Source organism: Triticum aestivum, chromosome 3B, assembly GCF_018294505.1.
Source record: "Triticum aestivum cultivar Chinese Spring chromosome 3B, IWGSC CS RefSeq v2.1, whole genome shotgun sequence".
Classification (NCBI taxonomy): Eukaryota; Viridiplantae; Streptophyta; class Magnoliopsida; order Poales; family Poaceae; genus Triticum; species Triticum aestivum.
The window spans coordinates 140,487,784-140,509,648 of NC_057801.1; the positions used below are offsets into that span (position 1 = coordinate 140,487,784).

The following is a 21,865-nucleotide window of genomic DNA, read 5'->3' on the forward strand; positions in this document are numbered from 1 at the left end:
CCGGTGAACTTCGAGGTCAATAGGCGGCACTACAACAAGGGGTACTACCTAGCTGATGGCATCTATCTGAGATGGTCGACATTTGTGAAGACTATCTCAAACCCTGTGCCAGGAGGCAAGAATGCCTTCTTTGATGCTTGCAGGAAGGATGTCGAGCGGGCATTTGGTGTGCTCCAATCTCGATTTGCCGTTGTCCGGTACACTGCTCAGACCTGGTCGAAAGATCAAATGTGGGAGATCATGACTTGCTGTGTCATCTTGCACAACATGATCATTGAGAGCGAGCAGGAAGAGCCAGTGTTTGACACAGAACCATATTAGAGGCAGGGTCCTCTTGTCCAAGTTGATCACCAGCTACCGGCAACCTGGACTGCCTACCTCAATATGCGTCAGGAGATCCGAGACCCACGGGTGCATCAAGAACTGCAACACGATCTGGTGGAGTACCTATGGAGGCTCAAGGGCGACGCCGGAAATGACATGTGATGAAATATGAGTTTTTATTTGTCGAACTATATAATTTGTATTGAACTATGAAATATGATTTTCTGTGATGAACTATGGAGGCAAAAACACACGGAAACACGCCGAACCACGCCGAACTGTATGATGAACTATTTGATCTATTTGTTGAACTATTTATGAAGAATTCACGCCGAAACACGTCGAATATGGGCCGATTCACGCATATATGAGGCCGTTTTTCGACGAAAGGGGCCGAATAATGGGCCGAAATCGGCGCTTGGGGGCGACGGCTGAATGCCGAACCGCCCCCAGAGCCGATTTTGCCGCCGACTCGCCCCAGTAGGCGATTTTTATGCCTCCTGGGGGGAGGGGGAGGGGGGCAACGGCTGGAGATGCTCTAACTAGTTGCTCTCGTTTGTCAATCTTCAGTTTAGAGGGTTGGCCGGACAATAGATGAGCCAAGGCATGGTGAAAGAGTAAAGTTTGATATATAAGCAACTAAACGGGCTAGTAAATTTCTAGAAGCGCAGGCACTGCAGTACGAGTTGGTGGCCCAAACGGACCAAACCGAACGGTCTAAACCCGAAAGGCAGGCCGTCCCTCTCTCGTTTTTCCCATCTTCCGCCCCACCCGATCAAAAACCCCAACGATCAGAGAGAGGGAGAGACAAGGGGAGTAGTACTGCACCGCACTGCACAGCGAGGAGAGAGAGCGCGGCGCGGGGGCGCCCATAAATGCGGCGAGTCGGTGGATCCAGCCAGCCCAGCCCAGCCCACCCCCCACCTCCATTGCCACTGTTCCGAGCGAGGACGCCCCTCCATAAATCCCCTACCACCGCACCACCCACCCCTGCCACCGCCACCATTTGCTGCTAGCTACTCCTACTTGCTGCTGCTGCGGCGGCGAGGAGAGGGCAGTGGCTAGGGTTTTGGCGGGCGGGTGGCGATGTGGGCGGCGGAGGCGCCCTTCTCGCGGTCCGGGTCGTGGCGGGAGGCAGAGGACGAGCAGGAGGCGCTGCGCTGGGCCGCGCTGCAGCGCCTCCCCACCGTGGCGCGTGCCAGGAGGGGCCTGCTCAGGTCGCCCGCCGTCGCGCCCGGCGGCACCGGCGCGGGCGGCCCGGTCGAGGGCGACGACGCGCTCTGCGAGGTCGACGTCACCGGCCTCTCCTCCGGCGACCGCACCGCGCTCGTCGACCGCCTGCTCGCAGACTCCGGCGACGCCGAGCAGTTCTTCCGCCGCATACGCGCCCGCTTCGACGCGTGAGTACACCGAACCGTGCATACTACAGTACATTTTTTGCTCCCGCAACGGTGCACCATGGTCATCCTCATCAGCGTGCCTTCCTCGGTGTCTGCGCGCGCTCTGCAAATCTACTAGGTGGCTGACCACGGGGTCCCGCTGGCCGCCACAATTGGATGACACGTGGGCCCAACGGGCGCATCCAGCTGCTGCTTGAAAATGGTTGCTACATCTCCATGCCGTCTGCATGTTTTTTAGTGACAGAAGATTGTAGGTTTCTGCTCGAGCTTGTTCTAGGAAAAAAATTCTAGATGTGCATAATTGGAGCCGCTGACAATGGCCCCACTGCCCAGACTTGCCATTTGTTGGCTTGCAGATTTGCAGCCACACCTAGATCGAGCTGCATAGGTTTTGGTTTCCAGCGCAAAAATTGTTCGGTTCTGCTTTGTGCTGAACCCTTTTTGTTTTGTTCATCGATGCAGGGTGCACATAGAGTTCCCCAAGATCGAAGTGAGGTACGAGGACCTGACGGTGGACGCGTACGTGCATGTCGGCAGCAGGGCGCTGCCCACCATCCCCAACTTCATATGCAACATGACAGAGGTAATTGGCCCGTGATCCGCAGCTGGAAATACAAGTTTCCACCCCTCCCAGTTCTCTATCTAGGTGAAAGTAATATCGGTCACGGGTTTCTGTTACGATTTAATTACTACCCTAGGTTTACTGTGTATGAAACTGGGGATTGTGCTGCAAGTAGGAGCTCTGCCCGTGAAGTGAGTCATTTACCGAAAGCAGAGCAATTGCCAATGTACCGTTGAGGTTCTTACTTTATTTTTCTGTGAAATTAAGGCATTTCTGAGGCACCTGAGGATCTACAGAGGGGGAAGAATGAAGTTACCTATATTGGACAACATTAATGGGATCATTCGCCCATCAAGGTACAATTGAAAACTAACTGGTGCTTTTCCGGTGCATCGACTAAGCTCTGACAGAGTTCTTTGTGAAAAAGAGTTAATTCTGATAAATTTGATGTTCTTTTCTTGCTGCAGAATGACACTGCTTTTGGGCCCTCCAAGTTCCGGGAAGACCACCTTGCTTTTAGCACTTGCCGGTCGACTTGGTCCTGGACTAAAGGTGTGATATCAGATTAATTACATTTTTTTATGCTCATTACTCATAGATGATGAGCAAATCTTCGCTATCCGTTCACTTTCAACCAAATCTGTATGCCTGTATCACTTGATGATAAGTGGAGAGATAGATTGGCATTATACTGCTCGTGTAGCCTGAAAATGATTATCTGATGGAAACACTCATCCCTAGTTCAGAACTCTGTTATCAGCTACCCTAAGTCTTCTCTGCCTTTGTTGTACCATGTAAAATTCTTCTATAAAATTCATAAAAATGCAGTAGGGAGAAATCCCCTCCTGTCCCCTAAAAAAACTATTCTGATGGGCACAGTGAGCCTATCAATCAAGCTGCACTATCTGAAATAATATATTATTACTGACCATCATCACTAATTGCAGATGTCTGGGAGCATTACTTACAACGGCCACCATCTAAATGAATTTGTGCCTCAGAGAACATCTGCTTATGTAAGTCAGCAAGACTGGCATGCTTCAGAGATGACCGTCAGAGAAACCCTGGAGTTTGCTGGGCGCTGTCAGGGTGTTGGTATAAAGTATGGTAGGTTATCGCACCACCATGTCATTTGGCGGTGTTCCTTGATGATTTCCCTTTTGACACCGCCGACTTGCAGATATGCTCGTTGAACTTTTGAGGAGAGAAAAGAATGCTGGGATCAAGCCTGATGAGGACCTTGATGTATTCATGAAGGTATGATGCACCCAGCAAGCTTTGGATAGATGTACCCACACTATTTCGTCTGTGACTGAGTCATAATTTATATTCAGGCATTGGCTCTCGAAGGTAGACAGACGAGTCTCGTGGCTGAGTATGTAATGAAGGTAGCGACGTGTTTCTTTCAGTCTGTTGCTTTTTTAGCTTGGTCAGTCTTACATGTTTGCTTTCTTTCATATTTGAACTCGTCAGTAGTAGCATGCATGTATTATATGGCACCTGTCCTGCTCCGTTATTCTCTTTTTATCTCATTCGTTTTCCTTATTTATCTCATGACTTGGAATACCTGATGTTATGCAAAGAGATATATTCTTATTTTGCGAAATGGGCATCCAATTAGGTGGTGCAAACTGAATTTACTATAGTATATTTCTACAAGATTGTGCTAGTGTTACTAACTCTGTTTTCAAAGGTTGTTTCCATATTTTCTTGGAAACTAATTATATTCTTGATTTGAGAATTTTACATGTTCATCCACATGATCCTTCGTTTTTCTTTTTGTTTTCGGGAACTACTCCTTATTAACATGTTGATTACCTGATTCTGGTGAGATTTCTGAATTGCTAATTTTGATCTAGTCAAGATTTTAGGGCTGGACATCTGTGCTGACACCATTGTTGGAGATGAAATGATCAAAGGAATCTCCGGTGGGCAAAAGAAGCGTCTAACAACAGGTTAAAACACGCTACTGTTATTTATTTATTTTTTGGAAAAGGAGGATATCTTACTATCATTTGTATTAGGGGTGTTTGTAGTGAATTTCTGTTCTAATATTGGTTGCTTTTGCAGGTGAATTGCTAGTTGGGTCTGCTCGTGTTCTGTTCATGGATGAGATTTCAACTGGCCTTGATAGTGCAACCACATATCAGATTATCAAGTACTTGAGGGATTCTACACATGCTCTGGATGGGACTACAATCATATCCCTGCTGCAGCCTGCCCCAGAAACTTATGAGCTATTCGATGATGTCATTCTTATATCTGAAGGTCAAATTGTATACCAGGGACCACGTGAATATGCTGCTGATTTTTTTGCTGCAATGGGATTCAGGTGCCCTGAAAGGAAAAATGTGGCAGATTTTTTGCAAGAAGTAAGCAGTCCCACTCTTTCTATGTTTTTATATTTACGCCAACTGGTTTTTTTCTTGTATATTCATGTTTGTTGCGCTGCAGGTTTTGTCCAAGAAAGATCAACAGCAGTACTGGTGTCAATATGATTATCCATACCAGTTTGTGTCCGTAACAAAGTTTGCTGAAGCCTTTAAAACATTTGTTATTGGTAAGAGGCTGCATGATGATTTAGACAGGCCATACAATAGAAAACATAATCATCCCGCTGCTCTTTCAACTTCAAATTACGGTGTCAAGAGGCTTGAGATTCTAAAGTCCAACTTCCAGTGGCAGCGTCTGCTGATGAAAAGGAACTCATTCATCTACGTCTTCAAATTCATTCAGGTACTTTAATCCAAGAGATGCATCTTCTAGACTAGTTCCATGGCACGAGTTAGAAGTTAGAACCAATTAGCCAATTGCCCTGTGCAATTGCACGGTGTAGTGTGGTATACTAAAGCATATCAATTTTTCTTTATGAATTAATTGTTAAAATTGATTTCTAAGAAAAAATCATGTGCTATCTGATTTCACGTTTTTCGAATGGAAAATATTTTATTTCACATTTAATTAGATTATGTGAAAGGAACTATTGAATTGTAAGTGGTGCTACTTACACCCTTTATATATTTTTTCCTGTTTTAAAAAAACTAATATATCCCAACCAACTGTCAATGTAGGACTTTGACAGTTCACCAAAAGGCACCAAGTTAACGGTTAGATATTCTTTTGTGAGAGTTATTTAAAATGTTATACCTCTAAGCAACTGTAATATCTTACTCCAAAATTAGTGTCCACCAAATTAGGTGCTAGATTTCTGTCAGAATTCTTACCATATTCCTAATTTCCTTAGCAGCCGTAACTGAACTGTGGTTTGCTGACTTTCTATTATTGTTATTATCATACAATACGTACATGCACAGGGAAACTATCACACTATTTGAAAATTGACACAGAAAGCCTATGCATAGTTCGAAGTACAAATCAAGGACTATATTGGACTTGCTAAGGCAACTATATAACAAACTCTGAAATGTATAGTGTTGATTTATTAAAAACGTTTCTTTTTCTTCCTAGTTTTTTTTTGCGGGAATGTTTTTCTTCCTAGTTGGTGTATGAATGTAATCCTAGTATACTTAAATGTGAGTAATGCCACACCTACGGACGGAATTGGTTATCGGAGTCGGGAAAGGCTAAGCGCAATGGTTACTGTAACTTTACCATTTGCGCTTAAATGTTTGTTATATCCAGTCACAAGTTTGATATGACAAGTGTTCTCTGTTTTTGTCTTTGACAATGTCATAGTATTATGACAACATATGAATTCTTTCCACAATCAATCAAGGATGTTCTGACATGATATCTTTGTGCCAGCTTCTACTTGTGGCTCTCATCACAATGACTGTATTTTTTCGAGCAACAATGCACCATGATTCAGTTGATGATGGAATCATTTATCTTGGAGCCCTCTATTTTGCAATAGTGATGATTCTGTTCAACGGCTTTACTGAAGTCTCAATGTTGGTGGCGAAGCTTCCAGTTCTTTACAAGCACAGAGATTTGCATTTCTACCCACCGTGGGCTTATACGCTTCCTTCCTGGCTCCTGAGCATTCCAACCTCCCTTATTGAATCAGGAATGTGGACACTTGTAACATATTATGTGGTTGGTTATGATCCCCAATTCACAAGGTAACTGGCATGACATTGACTTTGTTAATTTTGCTTTCTGTTCAGAGCTTCAGAGATATTTTAGTTTGAAGATTGATCTTAGTTTGTGATGTGCAGATTTCTGGGACAATTTCTGTTGCTTTTCTTTCTGCACCAGACATCTTTGGCTCTTTTCCGGGTCATGGCATCTTTGGGCCGAAATATGATAGTTGCTAATACCTTTGGATCGTTTGCTTTGTTGGTTGTTATGATTCTTGGAGGATTCATCATAACCAAAGGTTGATTTCTCTGAAATATTTTCAACTACCTGCAGTTACATTTTGAACCTATACATCAAACATGTTACAACCTGTTTCTGACTATCTAACAGAAAGCATACCAGTCTGGTGGATTTGGGGTTACTGGATATCTCCTATGATGTATGCACAAAATGCTATATCGGTAAATGAATTCCATGGGCATTCTTGGAGCAAGGTGATACTTGATTTTAATCCTTCTCCGAGGCAGTCTGTTATATTTTTTGATTTAGTTGTACGCAACAACAACACACAACACATGGATTTCTGTGGGTGTAATAATGTGGAAACCCAAATTACTTAAGACATAAGTATATTGTTCTCATGAACCTACAATAAGGCATTTTACCAAGAAAAGTTGTAATTAGCCTTAAAATAGTTTAGTATTTGTAACTGATACTTAATTTACTTTTGTTTAATGGCAGCCATTTGCAGATCAGAATATCACATTAGGTGAAGCTGTACTCACTGGATATGGATTATTCAAGGAAAAATATTGGTTTTGGATTGGAGTAGGAGCATTGTTAGGATACACGATTGTTTTGAATGCCTTATTTACGTTGTTCTTGACAATTCTCAACCGTAAGTTCACACTACCTTATAAGACCCAAGCAATTTGAGCTTATTCAAAATAGCTTCTCATTCTCCGAAGTGATTATTGTTGACAGCAATTGGGAATATGCAAGCTGTTGTGTCCAAGGATGCAATTCGAAACAAGGATTCTAGGAGGAGTGACAGAGTAGCCCTAGAGCTGAGATCTTACCTGCATTCAAATTCACTGAATGGTAAAGCTAGATAAATGAATTATTTCGATCCAGCTCTTACATCACAAGATATTTTCACCTTTTACTAAGTGTGACTCCCATCGTCCGTATTCACTGCGCTGCAGGGCTTAAGCTCAAGGAACAGAAGGGCATGGTGTTACCCTTTCAACCCCTTTCTATGTGTTTTAAGAATATAAACTACTACGTTGATGTACCAGAGGTACGTCAGATGTTGTCCATATGCATGACAAAAAAATGTTTAAAAGAATTATAATTTATGCATTCACCTACTTATGCTCGCAGGAATTGAAAAAGCAAGGGATAGCAGAAGACCGCCTTCAGTTGCTTGTTGATGTCACTGGCGCATTTAGGCCAGGGGTACTAACAGCCCTTGTTGGAGTCAGTGGTGCTGGTAAAACCACCCTCATGGATGTTTTAGCTGGCCGGAAGACTGGAGGACTCATAGAAGGAAGCATTTCTATATCTGGATATCCTAAGAACCAAGAGACTTTCACAAGGATATCCGGTTATTGTGAACAAAATGATGTCCATTCACCTTGCTTGACTGTGATCGAGTCTTTGTTATACTCGGCATGCCTCCGGTTGCCTTCTCATGTCAATGATGACACTCAAAGGGTATGCATTGGCTGAAGCTATATGTTTCATTGTTCCGGACATCATAATGTTGACCTTTTAATCTTTGCTGTTTTCTATTTCATAGGCTTTTGTGGAAGAGGTGATGGAACTTGTTGAGCTGAATCCGTTAAGTGGTGCTCTTGTTGGCCTGCCAGGAGTTAATGGTCTGTCTACGGAACAACGCAAAAGGTTGACGATAGCTGTGGAGCTTGTGGCAAATCCTTCCATTGTATTCATGGATGAACCTACGTCAGGGTTGGATGCTAGGTCTGCAGCCATTGTGATGAGAACTGTACGAAATATTGTTAATACAGGGCGGACAATCGTGTGCACCATCCATCAGCCAAGTATCGACATATTTGAATCCTTTGATGAGGTTATTTTCTCCACAAAATATCCGTTTTTAACAGTGAATATGACACCTAAAAATAATTTTATCTCAGACCTCTTTGAAAGTTCCATTTATCTTAATAATATGTAATGTACATGATTTTATCTTGTACTGCTACTGTTAAGGATATATGATGACTCCACCATTATCCTCTCCTAACTTATGCATATTCTGCTCAGCTTTTGTTTATGAAGCGTGGAGGGCAACTCATATATGCTGGCCCCTTGGGTTCCAAATCGCGGAATCTGGTTGAGTTTTTCCAGGTATGTTCTGCAGTGTGTGTTTTCTCACTGAAGAAACTTAGACAAGGCCTTTGCACTTACACTCTGAACTTTACAAACAGGCAGTTCCAGGGGTGCCTAAAATCAGGGATGGCTATAATCCTGCTGCATGGATGTTGGATGTCACGAGTACACAAATGGAGCAGATTCTTGGAGTGGATTTTGCTGAATACTATCGACAGTCGAAATTATTTCTGTAAACACAAAATCCCTTTTAATCCCACTATGTGTTTCATAGTTGCTTTTCCATCACTCATACCTGTTTGTGTTATTGCATTTCAGGCAGACCAAAGAAATCGTCGAGGCCTTGAGCAAACCGAACAGTGAAGTGAAAGAGCTTACTTTCTCTACCAAGTATGCTCAACCATTCTGTGCTCAGTTTATTGCTTGCTTATGGAAGCAAAACCTATCGTACTGGAGGAATCCTCAATACACCGCAGTTCGGTTTTTCTACACTGTCATCATCTCCTTGATGTTTGGGACGATTTGTTGGAAATTTGGATCTAGAAGGTATGTCATCTGATGGTTCTGATACTGATTTCCATAATTATATTCACAGCGAGCTAACTGTAATGTCGTTTTATAATTGCCAGGGAGACCCAACATGATATATTCAATGCCATGGGTGCCATGTATGCAGCAGTGCTTTTCATAGGAATCACTAACGCCACATCTGTTCAGCCTGTGATTTCCATCGAAAGATTCGTATCATATAGAGAGCGAGCTGCTGGGATGTATTCAGCATTACCTTTCGCATTCTCTCTGGTATATATATTTCTTATCCAGAACTTCTATATCCCTCAGTGTATCCATCCATTGCTCATCATCATAGCACTTTCTGACGCATTGTTCTTCGGCAGGTTACTGTGGAGTTCCCTTACATTCTTGTGCAGTCACTTGTTTACGGTACAATTTTCTATAGCCTGGGTTCGTTTGAGTGGACAGCAGTGAAGTTCTTGTGGTTTCTGTTCTTCATGTACTTCACTCTGCTGTACTTCACCTTCTACGGCATGATGACGACGGCGATCACTCCGAATCATATGGTCGCGCCTATCATTGCCGCCCCATTCTACACGCTATGGAATCTCTTCTGCGGGTTCATGATCCCAAGAAAGGTATGGAGCGAATGTCACCCCCATGATTTGCATCTAACAAAACCAATCAACAACTTCCAACCTATGGTGGACTTCCAGTTCCGTTTCCGTTTGGCAATCTAGGTATGGTTGAGTCCTAGGGTGTTTTTTCCAGTGCAAGCCTTTTGGGAAAATCAAGTATGCTAGTAGGTCGTATGATCTTCTAGTGGAGAATTTTTTGAAATGCACAATATTGAAACCAATAATTGGTGCATATGACCTAAGATTTGTTCTTATTTGCACTCTAGAGTTTTTTTTTCTTATTTTTTGAGATAAGGGTTTCATCAGCACGTAGAGTTGAACAAGCAATTCCATGCAATAGGAAAACATCACATAATTTTTGTGATAGGGCAAGTTGGTTTTTTTTGAGGGATAATAGGGCAAGTTGGTGATAGGTGGGCCCTAATATGTTTGACTAGCCTGTACAGAACGTGTCGGGCCATATGGGCTTTCATACACTAGTAAGATCATCGGTCACTGTGCACACACAACCGCGTCGGCACTGGACCATTGGGCTTGTCAATTTTTCCTTTTCCTTCCAAATAAATAGGGTACTCAATTCTTTTTATCCATGCTGTGAACCAGCACAACACAGGCACATGGATACGGTTTTGTAGTTTTGCCGAACATTAAGAAAAACAAATAAACAAATTTAAGTATATTCAGCTTAGCATGGTAGACACACTGCCTGTCTTGATCTACACACTTGTACCTGAACAGAACAAGAATCATACACTTGCTAGTCGGCACCATCCTGTTGTGTTTGGTTAACGATTCCGTTACCAAATAATAATGCAGCTGATCCCGGTGTGGTGGAGGTGGTACTACTGGGCCAACCCGGTGTCCTGGACGCTGTACGGGCTTCTGACCTCCCAGTTCGGCGACCTGGATCAGCCCCTTCTGCTGGCCGACGGCATCAGAACCACCACCGTGGTGGCGTTCCTGGAGGAGCACTTCGGGTTCCGGCACGACTTCCTGGGCGTCGTCGCCACGATGGTGGTCGGCTTCTGCGTCCTCTTCGCCGTCGTCTTCGCCCTCGCCATCAGGAACCTCAACTTCCAGCGCAGATGATGTGCATGATCGGTAGCAGCAAATGTACCCCGCCGTTTTAACTTGTCCAGTGTGCATGTGTGCAATCAATTAAGAGCTCGTAAATAATTCGAGAGAGACATTTGAAACAACAAGTGTATGTATCATCATGTATAGCAAGCAAAGGCTTTGAGATGTTTTGTTTGTTGATATTGATACGGGCGGGGCGGACCTGCATATATTCGTTGAGCATTTGCCGCGTCCAGGAGCGCCGGTGCGTGGTCGACACCTGGCCGTCTTTTTTGACCGCTTTGGGCGATGCATCTGGGTTGTCCGTCGTCCGGCCCTGATACCCTTTTGGACGTAGCAGCAGCAGCAGCAGCTACATTATCAATCCATCTAGCCATGGCTGCTTCCATCCAAGGACACTGACCTGACCGTTGGATGCGAAAGAACCACCCATTTGACAAGAAGCATATAGCATAGCATCTCTCTGCGCTGCAGCAGGTACGCACGTAAACGCAACAGATCAAGACACACACGTACCCCAGCTTTATCTACTACAGTAGTACTAGTACTGTACAGTATTATATCTTTTTTACAGTCTGATTGATCGTGATGGAAGAATATACTAGTACGTGGAGAGTGTTTGTCGTTGGCGCACGCGTGACGTCGCGCGCATATACACACGGCACGGCGGGGGCGGTAGGCAACAACCAATACGCCAGTACCGAACCTTTGTCCGCTTGCCTTGGCGCCGTCGATCGATCGCTAGGCTGCATGCCCTGCCGCACTTGGGTTGGCTCGACGGCGTATTTGACCTACAACTTGTGCTCTTGCGCGCCCTGCATCTGCGGCAGCGGCGGACCGGTGACAAGAAGATCGATCACTGCTGTGTAGCCGCTTAGCTATGTAGCCTGTACGGTGGCCCCTGCATGCATGCATGCGGCCTTCTCCGCCTCCGTGTGCTCGATCTCGAGCGGTCAGTGCCATGCTGCCATGCATGCAAGAGCCAAAACAAACGAAGAGATGGTGATCCAATCCAGTGGAGGCCGGTGGCTGCTGGCTGGTCCTTGACGAGTGTCAAGGGGCCTTCGGTACGCGGACGGTAGCGTAGCGCGCGCACGTAGGGGTTTCCTACGGTGCTGCGTAGCCCTTCTTCCGTGGCACTGGCACATCATCCGCCCATCATCTTTAAGGGCGCGCCAAAACACGACAGATCGCATCTTTAAGGGCGTGGCCAGTCAGTCAGTCAGTGGTCAAGTAGGAGTACTACGTGTGGACAAATCGCATGCCCAGTCGATGAGATCGAATTCCACCGCACCGATCGAGCTCTCCAAGGCGGACGGCGAGGCTTATCCCGGCCGGCGTCCGAACGTACATCGGTACATGCATGCTAACCTCTCACGGCGGTTTTAGGCCTTATCGATTCGGTCTCGTTCTGGCCTTTACGCAGCAGCTGATCCAAGGCCAGTCCAGATGCGACCGACCGTGCATGTGTGTGACCGCGTGCAGGTGCAGGGCTATAGCCATTAGCCAGCCATGCATGCACGCAGCTGCGTCGTTAGTCATGGACTGGACGGCCGCCAGCTAATGACCTATCTGCCAGGCAGCTACCTTACCTTAGCTCACCTAGCTGCTAACCTAACAATAATTGGGCTGATCATGCATGAGCAGATCCACAGATCGGCTGCACCAGTCAGTTGATACCACTAGATAGATCGTCTTTTGGCAGCTGCGGCGCCGCAGACGTATGGTGACAAGGGCCGGAGGTATCTGCCGATCGACTCACCAGCCGGCCACATGCATGCGCCATCCACGAAGGTTTTTAGCTAACATGGGTGACAACATAATCTTTAAATCGGACTACCACCAACAATCGACATAGGCATAGCCGGCGGCGGCAGATTCTGAAGCGTGCACATGCGAATGCACGCTGAGGGTCTACTTCACCAGTTAGTGATATTGGCTCGCCGTGGGACGCTTGGTGAGGTCACCGAATTAGATGGTGCACGTTGGTGCGTTGTTTGGGCACATCATCAAGCTAGTAGGTGTAGCGACATAGATCGTCGGGAAGATGGCTTTGGATAGATCCATGTATTTGTTTTTGTCAGACTTTGTTGAATAATAAGATGGCTATGTGCATCGCTCGATGCAGGGATGGTGGGTATCCTCCTTTTCGAAAAAAACTTACAACTCTGTTGCTCAGATAGTTTGTGTTTTGCTCGTGTACATCCTACATATGCAGAGAATGGGTGTTGCTCGTCATTGGATCGGACTACCACCTATAATCGACATAGGCATAGCTGGCGTCGGCAGATTCTGGAGCGTGCACATGCGAATGCACGCCGAGGGGCTGCTTGACCAGTTAGTGATCTTTGCTCGCCGTGGGGCGGCTTGGTGAGGTCACCGGATTAGATGATGCGTGTTGGTGTGTTGTCTGGGCACATCATCAAGCTAGTAGGTGTAGCAACATAGATCGTCAGAAAGGTAGCTTTGGGTAGATCCATGTATTTGTTTTTGTCAGACCCTGTTGAATAATAAGATGGCTATGTGCATCGCTCAATGCATGGATGATGGGTATCCTCCTTTTCAAAAACTTACAACTCTGTTGCTGATATGTCGGTATTTTTATTTTTTGTTAGATAGTTTGTGTTTTGGTTATGTACATCCTAGATATACAGAGAATGGGTGTTGCTCGTCATAATTGTATCTGCTTGATGCTATATTTTAAGTTAATAAAAGCCCTCTTTATAAAAGTATATGTGTGCGCATACATCCATTCTCAAGGGATCCATCGGAGGAGGTAGTACAAAACTAGAGCTAAAACTAAAACTAGGGGACCATGTTTGTTCCAACCCACTGATTGGATTCAATATTTAATCAAGAGCAAGTACTTCTGTTTTTTCGCCTGTTTTTTTTTTTTTTTTTTTTTTTTTTTTTTTTTGTAACTCTTCTTGGAAGGGCTAGTTAGGATATGGCGAAATAACAATATCATATAGGCCAGGACAATCACTCGCTCTTGCTCTTGCAGAGAATATTGATGAGACAAGATGGGCACGCTCCAAGGGAAAGGACCAAAGAAAGACCAACGCTAATGCCAAGGACGATCCCCCTCCCGCTCTCTGCCAAATTAAGCACCAACTAAACTAACTAAACTAAGCTAAACAATATCGCCTACTTAATTCGCTAGGAGATTTTACCGTGTCCTCTCTGGCGTGCAGCCACTGCGTCTTGATCTCTGTTTTCTTTCCCTCTGCACACTCACACGTACGTAAGCTGTCGTCTAGCCTGAGAATCAAACAAGAGCTAGCTATTCCAGAGTTATGAGAATCAAAATTGACGATCTATGCAGTGTATCGCCTTGATGCGACAACTGAGTCAATAAAATTCCTTTTATTTGTATCAGAGTTTCATTGGCAATGGTCCCTTGATAAACGAAATCAAGAAAAATGAACTTATGGCCGTTAAACTCCACGCATATTTTGGTTCATTGACCTTTGTCAAAGCGGTACGGTTGATGATGTGGCGGTGGTCTTGTTCATGTGGCAGGTCCTGTATCTAATAATCTGAAGATACAAATACTGAAATGTCATGTATCATATCTAGAATAACCAATAAATCTCCCAAGAATATATACATAGTGGGGAATAAAAAGAAACATATCTTATTCTTAACCACTCATCCCCAATTTCTTTTGCCACCTGGGATATATTTCCATATTCTCAGACATGCATGTGAGATAATATCGCATCTGCTTTTATCCCTGCTTAGCAGTGGTTAATCCACATCGAATTTCAGCTAAGATTTTGCAATTTGATCATGTCCCTCTGTCCAGTGCTTGTGGTAGCACAAAAGGAAATAAAAGGAGACTAACACTTATGCTCATGGGACCCTTGCTGGATGAAGAAGCTACAAGGAGATAAGTGTGACAGAGGCAGTTTTATACATGGTTTGGCTTATATGGATGCGTATGAATCAGTCGACAGGACATGCCAAATTAATGGGGCACTTGGCAAATTGATCATGTCCTCATGCCCCCTCCCTTCAATATGCTCGATTGCGATTGACGATGATTTATAACTTTTCATTTTAATTAGTGCCCTCTCCTATGGTTTACCTAGTTTTCGCCATAACTGTTCCAAGAAAAATCTCATCGGAAAGTGAGACTAAAGGCAGCAATAAATCTCTGATGCATCATGCTATACATGTGATGTAGCTTTTCTCAAGGGTACACTTGGGAGAATTGATCATTCAATTATACAATGATCAAATTTGGAAACTCTTGTACATATTTCTGCCTTCTATAAAGCTAAGGTACGCGATTGCGTACTCTAAAAAAAAAGATCAAATTTGGAAACAGTGTCTACATCAACAAGTTTATAAATATCTGTGAAACTAAGCATATGAAGTAATGATATTAAATAACCCAGTAGCCAGTAGCAGAAAATATTTGCTGAAGGGATGTAGAATAATTTACTACGAAAATATCCAACCAAAAAATAAAATAAAATACCAGAGGACTTGCACCGAATCTTCATGCCATACCTTGACTAGTCTACCAAAGTACTCCCTCCGTTGTTAAGACACTTATTTTGGAACGGAGGGAGTACGCTGCAAAGGGAGGTAAGGAAAGGAGAAAAAGGAAGAAGGAAAATGCTCTAGCTAGACATACTATACATCCTCTAGGATTTCATCATGATAGACAACACATTTTCACAAGCATATCCTAACTGCTTTTTTCCACAACGACCGCCTCACATGCCCAACAAAATGTCCTGCTTCCGATCAATGGTGCCGGAGAAGCAACAAAGCCCGGTGTCTCCTCTTTTTTGTCCAGCAGAAGGGGAGTGCCCCAACTAGTTTGTACATGGAGCTAGCCAATGTGTTTTCTTGTCCTACATTGAGAGGTTGTAACACTGAAATGACAAAATCTCCAAGTGCGTGATCCTTGCATAGCATTGTTCATGTGCTGCATATAGATGTGTCTTTCATTCCATTGAGCTCTCGGTGCCGGAGGTCCTCTCAGCGGAGATGTGCACACACTCCATCCCCTCTCCCTATTCTTTCTCCTTTGTACGTGCCTACCAACCAACTAGCTCAGCACCCTCGCAGCCTCACCAAGGGACATCACATGCATTACCACCCTCAACACCCACCACCCTCACACACTTTGTCCTAATGTTTCCTATATAACCTATCTAGCTGCTATGTCTGAGGTGCAACATGTACAAACGCTTCCATTGGTGAGAGTTTGCTCCATGGACGATGATTAGCATGATCTACTCCCCCATACGTATGTGTATGTGTGCATCGCCGATTTCTACCACATGATAAATGTTTGGACCTTGCTATTGGGTATGTGTGCACCGACCGGACAAGTTGAGCAACCTGTTGGGACAAGGCAGGCAATGTTCTTGTGTTCATGAATTCTGGGGCTGTTTGTCCACTGTAATTCTTTTAGGTTGGTTCCCCACATCATGTGCCATCCACATGGAAGGCAATAACTTCCTAGTTCCAATTTGGGTTGTCATGTTTTCCCTGACAATGTTCCTAGACAATATGTGTTGGAGGCTTAGAATGCCCACATGGTGAGCCTCCATTTAGGAGTGATCACTATCTATCAGTTTCTTGTACGTATGCAGATAAGTTGCTTTGCCTACTTACTAGCTGTTCCATGATATGCTTTAGCATGATTGAACCATGTGTAACTGAAGATGGGACCTCCAATCAAACAATGGGAATCCAGAAAAAGGATGCTGCCCAACACATTCAACGCTTCCAGTGAGAAGTCGACACCTCAGTGACCGCTAGGGATGAAGCCATGTTATAGGCCATATAGATGTCCAAAGCCAGATCTTAATTTTTAGATTTTTTTAGAAAAAAAGGCTATCGCCCGGCTTTAAATTAATGAAATCTTTACAGTCAACAATACAACACAACACCACAACACACGCACACACAACAAAGGAAACTACATAATAGAACGGAGGATAATATCCTCTAAGCCTCTGAGACCAACTCTTTCTTAATTAAGCTATATATGCATATCACTAAAGTGATATTTGCTTACACGTTTCCCCATGTAGTGTTAAAGTTTTGGTTGACTTTCGCTATTAATCCTGAATTCATCTATGCTAAACACATTATTTGTACACAATTTCTCAATGGAGTGTTGAAATTTCCATCGGGTTTTATTCCTAATCCTGGATCCGTCCCCCGGGAAAAGCATTGCCACGTCGGGTACTTTAGTAATCATTGACCAGTAATACGTGTCGAGGGGAGGAAGAGAACACACGATTATTTTGTCAATATGAATGATGTTATACGTATCTAATTTGTTCACGATACTTATCGAGAGAGCACTGCCTATTCATTTAAGATAACAACGACGAACAAAGTTTGTATACACCGGGCATTTTGCTATTCTAGAATGAGAAGGGCTATCTCTTTCCATTGTGTACAGTAGCGATCTTGCTCAGTGAACAAACAAGCGAGAACACATATTTAGTCTCAGGGTTTTCTCTTTTAATTTCATTTACTCCATGTTTGGTGTAATAAATTGTTTGGCTTTTTGAATTTCGCCATGTCATATAATATATATTACACCTCTTGGCTGGGATATATAACCGACCGATGAAATGTTCCACACCATTCTGTTGTTTCCTCCTTGGAGCGCGAAAATCGCGAGATCGACAACTCAACCAAAGCCACTCTATACTTCTATAGCATGAGCAAACAAGATCAGATATGGCTAAGATTCGATTCTCAAAACAGAAAATTTGAGATGGAATTGGCTTGCATGCATACTGTTGCTATCCTATATATGGCTAGCCAGCTATAGGACATGGATGTGCCATGCAAAGGCTAGCTGTAGAGAGACGGAGCCTGTCATGCTGCATGTTGTGTAAAGTTAGCCTCTGTTGTTGCCGATCGTAGTGACTAGTGACCTAGTTCTCCTTTTTTTTTCCTTAGACCATCTACAACCGAACTTGGAAAATCCGACCCCTCAAACGCCCACTGACGCGTTTGGATGCGTCGGCGGACAGTGATCGGTCACGCCTCAAAAATGCATTCTACATCCGGATACCTCAAATTAGAAACCTCAAATCCATATTATTACATGCAACACAACGATCTTTAGCGGAGCTTGATCCGGTTCCGCGGTGGCCATGTCCGGCATCCGGTTGCGCCCCTTAGAGTGTTGGACTGGGCGCTGACAAGGTAGAGTAGGGCATGAGACATGACCCGCTCATGGGACTCAAGGCGCCGCTGTCTCCCATGCCCTACTCTTCCTTGTCGGAGCACGGAGCCCGTTGGGTGTCGGTGGACGCTAGATCGATGATGGATCCGTCCTGGGACGAGCCGATGACATCCACCACGACGCGGTTGCAGCGCCCGGACTGGTGCACCGTACGGGGCGCCGGAGAATGCAACTCCGCCTTGCCGACGTCCCGCACCCGCTATAGTGCACGGCGGGCACGCCACACCATGTTTGCTTCGGACGACGCCCACAGTGCGTCCATGGCCTCGGCGCACCAATGGAGGGGTTGCGCATCCGCCACCATGTCCAGACACCAGACAGACTGCACTGCCTTCAGTGAGGCAATGACGGCTGCCCTAGCGCTGGATCCATGCGCCATTTGGGCGGACGCAATGGATTCCCGACGGAAGGAGTCCGAGCGCTGCCGTGCACGGGCCTCCTCCTGGGCGCGGCGGACCGCAAGCCGGAAAACCATCTCCTCCTCGGGGCCGCATGGGATGAGCTCGGGGTCGACGGATCTGGAGGTTTTTTTTAGAAAAGGGGAAGAACCACGGCCTCTGCATCAGAACGATGCATACGGCCACCTTTAATAAAAAGCAAATAAGTTCAACAAATGTCATGAAGTCTCACATAAACGAACCACCAAAAGGCTCACGAAGAGCGGAAAGAAAAAGAAAAGCCACAACCGGCTGGCACAAAAAAGATAGGAAAACTAATTGCCTATCCTATTATAAGACCGCCATCCAAACCGGTTGAATATAACCCAAGCTACCATCTCCCATCGGATAGATCCAGTAACCAAACGATCCCTGGCCTCCGTCTGAGTGAGTAGCGACCACATACGGATCAACGCAGTGGCTCGGAAGATAACCTACAAAAAATGAGTATTTGTTGTTCTGTTAAAAACCAAATCATTCCTGTAGTTCCAGACTGCCCATAGTAAAGCACATACTCCTATACGAATGTGTCTCGCTGTTTGAGAATCTATCCCGTCAAGCCACGTCCCAAATAACGTGTTGATATTATTCCGAGGAGTAATATTAAAAGCAATATGAACAGTCCGCCATAAAATTTTCGCCATCGGACAGTCAAGAAAAAGGTGTTTGATGGTCTCATCCCGATCACAAAAACTACATCTCTTAGAACCAATCCAGTTGTGTTTTGTCAAGTTGTCCTTAGTTAAAATGACTTGTTTGTGTACAAACCACATAAACACTACCCGCCATGACGGAGCCGGAGACGAGCTTGGGTGGCGGAGGGGAATGAAGGGAAGTGGAGTGAAGAGGCTAGGGGTTGGTCCGGCGAGTGGATGAGGAGGAATATATGTGGGGCCGGGTGGGCCAGCGTGGGCCATGTCCAACACGGTAGGCGTGCCCGGGCATCCCCATATTCACCCTATATCTGGGCTGGATACGAGGGGTGCCAGTCAGCCCGGGCGTTTGAGGCCCGTTTGGATCAAAATTTTGCGACCGGACAGTGACTGGGCGGCATATGCCCGGACGTATGAGGAGGGTTTGAGGCGCCCGGCTGTAGATGCTCCTAGAGAGAGTACTTGCACACACTATAAATTTTCTAGGGACACTATAAGTATGTTTAGGCTCTGATTAAACAGGGCATACCGTGCTAAATCCGACGGTCGGCACTAGGTGGGGACAAACACGGCATGCCGTGCTAATTTTTGACGGATAGGTGAGATTCTACATGGCCTCGCTCAAAGATTGATCTGTCTTTCAGTGGTGGTGACCTTTCGGTGACTCATCTAGTCATTCAGCCGTATCGGCATTTAGCCCAACCAAAATATATACAAGGTGATAAGTGACAAGATCCGACGATGCGATGGGCTTGTTGCTCCATGCACTTGCACGTAGGAGTGTATCCTTGATCCAGCTTACCCTAAAAGTTTCTTGTATTCATCCTAGCTTTTGCTTAGCTAGTTTGCCTAGCGATCCAGCTGTTCGCACTCGAAGAAAAGAGAGAACCGATATGATAACTCTGAGATATATTGTCGATGCTATGGTTAACATGTTGGTAACCGCTTGAGAGGTGGCGTCTATGCTTGATACCCATTGGAGTAGTTCAAAGAAAAATACTCGTGTCATGAGTAATCGCAGTGGATTATCATTAGACAAAAAAATATGAGTAATGCTACACCTACGTGAAACAACTTACGTGCTTTACGTACTATGCAATGTGGACAATCAGGGTTGGGCGTAAGAGGATGGAGGGGCCCACACACCCCCTCCCCCCGCGAAATTGGGGGGGGGGGATTATATTTAGGAAGATTACATTACTCTTTCGTAGCTTTTTTTTGAAGCAACACTCTTGCATAGCTTGTTCGTAGATGGAGCATTATCGAAAAAATATTGCTATTCCGAAGTAGTATTTTTTTTTGCGGGGTAGTAATTTACCTACATGTGTAGCAGTAGCATTTCTAGTATGCTAAGATAAACAAGAAAGGTTAAATTTTCTTTACCGAATTGTAATTAGCTCTGCCAGCTAGCTAGGACAGCACCATCTAGTGGTATCTCTTTGGGAGATCGACCAGTGACACTTATTTCACCCACTAGACAGGATAGAATTCAACCGGAGCTGGATTCTGTTATTCTCCACACAAAAAAGGTTACGTCCTTTTGTGTCATGTGAATCCAATTAGTGGCAGACTGGTACCACGACGAGTCATGGTCACGGTGCATCTAGTCTAACCTAGCTAGGGTTTCTTGCATGTCCTTTTACCAAAACAAGAAAACGCCATGCAGATGCGTTGACTAGTGGAGCAGATCTTGAGTTATTCCAGCGCGCCCGACAGCGTCACGTACCGACATTAGGGGAGCGGCGTAGGATAAGCTTTTTTGGAGGGGATATTAGTGACAGCATTAAGCACCGTGCACTAGCTGGGAAAGGAAAAGGCAATAGATGTGTAGATTAGGGTTGGCCACGTAGTACTTCCTGCAACGGTTTTAATGGAGACAGATGGTACCGAGCCTTCGCCATCTGGATGTTGATTAGTCACCAACTAGAATGAAGCCCCGTTGATTTGGCACCTGAGCTACATACATATCGGTTAGTCAAGCAATCACATGCTTTAATCTATGGTATAGTGAGCATGATGGGGGTATTTCCTGTGTAGTTGCGTCATGTACAATTGCCTTTGAAGCCTTTGGATCCTCTGCGGACAAACCGACTGTCGCCTATGCTCGGTGGATGGGGGTTGTCGCCGAGTGCCCACATCTTTTTTTCATTTACAAAAATGACCCAAATATGTTATAAAGGTTCACCAGAGGTACAAAGCACCCCAAACATAATAATTACATTAAGCTCTCTGGACTACCAAATGACAATTGCCACCGCCAAACTGAGCCGCTTATGTGCCTCTATCGTTGCTCCCATATCAGAGCCGTTATGACTTTGTCAATGACAACTAGGAAGTCATCGTGCACATGCCCTAAGGATGAGTGCCCTAGAGTCGTTGTCTCACCGAGTGCCATATCATATGGGTTGTTTTCTAGAATCATGCAGGAGAGCGACGTGTATTACTCCTTCGAAGGATGCTTGAGTATTTGCCTCACGGGGGCATCTGCGAGCTCCTCGTGTCGTTCGATCCACACGCACCTCGCGTCGGATCCTACCTACGCACTTTCGGCCGTCCAATCAGACCCGTTCGTTCCTCACCGCGTCGACGATCTCTTGTGACTCGAAGGCGCGCCTAGGGCCACCTCGTATGCTG

General features: G+C 45.1%; 1 protein-coding gene across 1 annotated transcript; it reads left to right on the plus strand.

Annotated features, from left to right (window-relative positions):
• Positions 1-1,266: 1,266 nt before the first annotated feature.
• LOC123069031 (ABC transporter G family member 31) lies at positions 1,267-11,072 on the plus strand. The gene is made up of 24 exons (XM_044491768.1): positions 1,267-1,724; positions 2,187-2,307; positions 2,554-2,642; positions 2,754-2,838; positions 3,234-3,393; positions 3,467-3,543; positions 3,621-3,674; positions 4,151-4,241; positions 4,357-4,658; positions 4,741-5,022; positions 6,052-6,368; positions 6,465-6,625; positions 6,718-6,821; positions 7,069-7,225; positions 7,312-7,428; positions 7,533-7,627; positions 7,711-8,043; positions 8,129-8,419; positions 8,614-8,697; positions 8,778-8,911; positions 8,998-9,225; positions 9,309-9,480; positions 9,576-9,830; positions 10,647-11,072. The coding sequence occupies exons 1-24, from the start codon at positions 1,411-1,413 to the stop codon at positions 10,917-10,919; spliced, it is 4,296 nt and encodes a 1,431-aa protein (XP_044347703.1). The 5' UTR covers positions 1,267-1,410; the 3' UTR covers positions 10,920-11,072.
• The last annotated feature ends 10,793 nt before the right edge of the window (positions 11,073-21,865 follow it).